This window comes from Sinocyclocheilus anshuiensis, unplaced genomic scaffold (genome assembly GCF_001515605.1).
Source record: "Sinocyclocheilus anshuiensis isolate Anshui unplaced genomic scaffold, SAMN03320099.WGS_v1.1 scaffold665, whole genome shotgun sequence".
NCBI classification, from domain to species: Eukaryota; Metazoa; Chordata; class Actinopteri; order Cypriniformes; family Cyprinidae; genus Sinocyclocheilus; species Sinocyclocheilus anshuiensis.
The window spans coordinates 443,487-449,226 of NW_015537961.1; the positions used below are offsets into that span (position 1 = coordinate 443,487).

General features: G+C 34.0%; 1 protein-coding gene across 3 annotated transcripts in view; it reads left to right on the forward strand.

Moving 5' to 3' along the window:
* disc1 (DISC1 scaffold protein) overlaps nt 1–5,740 on the forward strand; it is a 68,888-nt gene that overhangs the window by 47,146 nt on the left and 16,002 nt on the right. For all 3 annotated transcript variants that reach the window (XM_016458659.1, XM_016458650.1, XM_016458641.1), the window contains exon 10: nt 236–296. In XM_016458659.1, the coding sequence (XP_016314145.1) occupies nt 236–296 (61 nt within the window). The remainder of the gene's footprint in view (nt 1–235; nt 297–5,740) is intronic.

The window sequence follows — 5,740 nt, forward strand, 5'->3', positions numbered from 1 at the left end:
TATATATATATATATAGATATTTAAAAAAATTGGTGCAATAATGACAATCGTCACCGTGAATTACAAAGACAATAAAATATGAAATGTCCACACATTTAATTTTTAAAGACGTAATTGTCATTGAAACGTAGCCTGGACATGTTTTCGTGAGTTTCATCCAGTATATGCCTGGACATGAATATGTATGATATGCCAGTATCTCTCTGATGTACATGATGTTTTCCTCCTCAACAGAGCGCAGTTTAAAGGAGAGCACTCTGAAGTATATTGAGCTTCTGGAGGACAGACTTCACAGGTAATGAATATTTCTCATCTCTCTTTCACACTAACAGCCCCTCTTCTCGTCCCTCGGGTGGTTTTTCCTTATTATTTAAACAGTTCACACTGTCTGGCCTTATTTCAGTTCTGTCTCTCTGGATGTTTCAGTGTATTAAATCATTCAGGTCTGCGCTGACTGCATCAGTCTGTTCCTGATGAGCTCGTCTTCATCTGTCCAAAGTGACGTCTCAAAATTAACCAAATGAGATTAAAAAAAATGTGGACTGCCACTTCAATAAATGGTCTCGCTAGAAAAATGTATTTGTTTTGAGCACTCTTGGCTCATTTTTGGTGTGTTTAATGATTTTTAGAGCTCTAGAGCCACTTGCAGCTTTTTCTGGACAAGAACCACCCAGAAGAGACCAATCATTTTATTTAATAATATTGTATACATAGGAAAAAAAAAATATATATATATATATATATATATATATATATTTTTTTTTTCCTATGTATACAATATTATTAAATAAAATGATTGGCAAAATATTAATAAAAACTATAATAGTATTCTAGTAATACTAAAATAAGACTGGATAAACCTGAATCTCCTTGAAAATATATAAATATTAAAAAAAAAAAAGTTAAATGCAACTAACAACTGCAACTAGCTATATAAGTCAGAATTATTATTATTAATTATTATATTAATAATAATAATAATGATCATAATTACAAATAAAAATGGCTATTTTTTTTTATATTTATATTTAAACCTGGATATCCTTGAAAAATATAATGCAAAAATATATAAATATATTCATGCTGTTTAATGCATTATGAATAATTTAAGGACATTATTATTTAATTTTGTATGAGAAACAATTATTGGACGTCATTTAATGTCCAGTGTAAAATCTGGCTCCTGAAGCAAAACCATTTGAGAAGCACTGGTTTAATTAATGTGAAAATGGGAACACAATCCTGCCCTGTTATTTCTGACCTTGTGATATTGAGTCCACATGATGGGAGGACCAGAAGCTGTAAATTTCATGAATAGTAATGGAGACGAAAGGTTAAACGAGTGCCAGACTTTCCTTCGCCGCGTAATCCAGCCGCATATCTCCACGAGCGACGTGGTTTTATTTAGCTTCGCTCTCGACATAAATGCAACACAAATTGGCATAATTGAATGAGTTATTAGTAGCCGTACCCAACCGTAGAAATGTAGCATTCATTACATTTCAATAAAACACTATGGGCGGCCATCTGGAGGGAAGTGTGGCATATGGTTTACCGTTCGCTCCTTAGCAAAAGCACATGCTCGGATGCCAGAAGCGCTGTCTGTTGCCAAGGTGATTACTGTACGAGTTGAAGAGGAGGGGCCGCGGCGCGGGACTCTCTCCGGAAACCCTCGCTTCTCACTTTCCTTCAATTTTATTTTAGCCGGAGTGATTGTTCTCCTTGTTACTCACCATGGAAACCTGCCCGCGATGGCTCTGAAAGCAGGCAGGCATTAGCCGGCGGTTGCACTCAACCCCGCCATGGGTTCTTTTGTTAGCCGCGCTCAAATAAATGGACTCTCCCTCGTTTTATTTTTCTGCAAATGGGAGTATTAAAGGAATAGTTTGGCCAAAAATGAAAATATACCATTCGCTCACTCTCATGACTTACTTTTTTCTGTTCAGAATGTCCACACTGATTGTTTTCATACAGTGAGAGTAAATGAGGACAGACACGGTCAAACTTTTTTTTTTTTATTATTATTACATAAAAAGCAGCATTAAAGTACCTTTTATGTCATTTTGGATCCTCTGGTCATTATAAGTATGAAAAAATTATGTGAACGTTTTCCTAAATTGATTTTTGTGGTCAACGGGAATTTTATTATTATTTTTTTTAATGTTCATTCGTATTATTAATATTAAAATTATTTTTAAATTAGGTAGAGTATGCAGAATATATAAGCTAAAAGTTTGGAATAAATCTTTTTTTTTTTTTTAATGTTTCTTCTGCTCACCAATGCTGCATTTGTTTGATCTAAAATACAATAAAAACAGTTATATTGCCATTTACAATAACTGTTTTCTGTGTGAATGTATGTTAAAATGTAATTTATTTCTGTGATCAAAGCTGTATTTTCAGCATCATTACTCCAGTCTTCAGTGTCACATGATCTTCAGAAATCATTCTAATATGCTGATTTGCTGATCAAGAAATATTTATTATTATTATTATCAATGTTGAAAACAGTTGAGCTGCTTCATATTTTTGTAGAAACCATGATATATACACTATGATTCAAAAGTTTGGGGTAACTAAGATTTAAAAAGAAGAAGAAATTAATACTTTTTTCAGCAAAGATGCATAAAATTGATCAATGGTAACAGGTAAGACAGTTATAATGTTACAAAACCTTCTATTTCAAATAAATGCCGTTCTTTAGAAGTTTCTATTTATCAAATAATCCTGAAAAATAAAATGTATCACAGTTTCCACAAAAATATTCAGCAGCACAACTGTTTTCAACATTGATAATAATCAGAAATGTTTATTGATCAGCAAATCAGCATATTAGAATGATTTCTGAAGATCATGTGACACTGAAGACTGGAGTAATGATGCTGAAAATTCAGCTTTGATCACAGAAATAAATTACATTTTAATATTCACATAGAAAACAGTTATTTTAAATTCAAATAATGTTTAATACTGTTTACAGTTTTTACTGGGTTTTTGATCAAATAAATGCAGTTTTGAACACCAGCACCACTGTCACAAGCATATCTCTCACTCAAGGCCATTAAAAAGCAACAGCTGTGGCATTTGAGGGGTAAAATCAGTTTATCTGTATCATTTTCCCCGTCACCCCCTCCATCAGGCGATTCCTCTCTGTTTGTGTGCATGTAGATGTTGAGGTAATTGACCAGTTCCCTTTCATGGGAACTTCGAACTGCGTCCTCTAGGGGTCGCTATGGGGAACGCCTAGTCGTGACCCGTGTCTGAAGCATACCGTGGGTTGTGAATTCACTAGCTCTTTTTCCTGTGGGAGGATCCTGTCAATCAGATTACTGCATCTGTTAGATATCAGAAAACGCAGAGAGATGATTGTTGGTCTTTTTTTGTGGTGCCTTCAATCATTTTCTTTCCTTTAAAACATCAATTATAGCCAAATGTCATCTGGTCATAATCACCAAGGGTCTGCTTTACTAAGCATTAGACAAAGTATCACTTAAAAAAAATTCTGGTTTTACTAAATTCTATTATACCTAGCAGTGATGTGTGCTGTGAATGTTTAGCAACATTCATTATTGGAATCCAACATTTTATCATCGTTCTAACATGCCACGTATTCTGTTGGAATCCAACATTTTAGAAACATTCTAACACATCAAAATTAATTGGAATCCAGAATTTTAGCAACATTCTAACACATCAAATTCTATTGTAATCCAACATTTTAGAAATATTCTAACACGCCAAAATTGATTGGAATCCAACATTTTAGCAACATTCTAGCATGTCAAATTCTGTTAGAATCCAACAATTTAGCAACATTCTAACACCTCAAATTCTATTGGAATCCAACATTTTAGAAACATTCTAACATGTTAAAATTGATTGGAATCCAACATTTTTGCAACATTCTAACACGTCAAATTCTATTGGAATCCAACATTTTAGAAACATTCTAACATGTCAAAATTTATTGCAATCCAACATTTTAGCAATATTCTAACACCCTGAATTCTATTGGAATCCAACATTTTAGAAACATTCTAACACGTTAAAATTTATTGGAATCCAACATTTTTGCAACATTCTAACACGTCAAATTTGATTGGAATCCAGTGTGAGTCATGCAGAGATCCTTAAGCTTAATACTCATTTATATTACCCTCTCAGCTCTTCATGATGCATGAACCAAACACAAACATGTAAATAAATCTTTGTAGGTTTGTGTGGCAGCTGAATGAAACCACCAGGAGGAGCAAAGCAGGCTTTCTGGGGAGGGTACGGCATTGTCCGTTATCGCTTTAGGAAGCTGTCTGTCTCTAGAGACCCAGGTGTGAAGATCGTAATTATCATCCTCTCTGTGCGCTCTCACAGTTTCATGGACTGTATGAAACAGCAGGGAGCTTTAGTGCCTCTATATAGAAAAAAATATGAAGTTGAAGCCAAAAGAGTCCAACCCAGCCTATTGTGGTTCCTCCTCCAATGTAAGTCTGAGATGTTATTAATCTGCCAGCGAACACCACTAATGACATGGCATTAAATTTGATACCTTCTAGCATTGAAAGAGCTCTCAAATGTGCTGAAACGTGATATTTTACAACTATTAACTATCATGTTTTGTGCTGTGATTGAATAGTAGCTCATGAAATAGTTTTTTATAATCTACTGTTCAATCATTTGAGGTCTGTAAGATTTTTTTATGTTTTTGAAAGAAGTCTCTTCTATGGAAGTCCTAAGAGGCCATGGATTATTAATATTTTTCTTGTTTTCTCGTGATCACGACATAACAAAAGTTGTTTTCTCATTATCACGACTTAATTTTCTCGTGATCACAACATAACGAAAGTTGTTTTCTCGTTATCACGACTTAATTTTCTCGACTTAAATTTTGCTTCGCTTAGTAATAATGTCTACAATACATAAATAAAGGCTGATCAATCACTGTTTATATTTCCAGAGACAGTACGCTAAACATTTTGTTTGTGTAATTAACATGTTTAAATGGTCAAAGCAACACCGCAAACACAGGCAGAACACCTTCAGAAGGATGCAGAGAACTATTCTAAAATCTTTTAGAGCTGCTAAAAGATTACAACACTGTAGAATATCACTGAATTAAATAAGCCTATACACTTTACATATAAATCACATTTCTTATCAATATACGTTTAATGATTAACAATAAAGATTAAAAATAAGAAAAAGAGGCACATTACAAATAAGTCGTTGAAGCGCGTCCTACTGTAGATAAACACAACATCCCCGCTTAACTAACAATCATGTACCTCAAAGATGCAAAAATAAAGATATAGGTGCAAACAGAATACAGTGACGTCAACCTTGGTTTTAATAAGAAGTTAGTTTATGACACGGAACGCTAATGCAGTGGTGAAACTGTGAGTCGTGCATCTAGCAAGAACTTAACACACAAAATAATCATATTGATTCAAGCATTTAACATTTATGAATTAATTAAATGTCAGTAATGAACAATACTGCACAAATTATAGCGATCACGAAGAAGGTCCTTATTCTGTCCCAAACGCGTACAGTAAAGTGGATATACAGTATACAACACCATCAGTTATATTCAGGTGTATACTGCCACCTGTTGGCGCAGTTGTGTAACTTGGAGAACAACTTTCGTTATGTCGAGATCACGAGAAAATATTAAGGGGGTCATATGATGCGATTTCAAGTTTTCCTTTCTCTTTGGAGTGTTACAAGCTGATTGTGCATAGATAA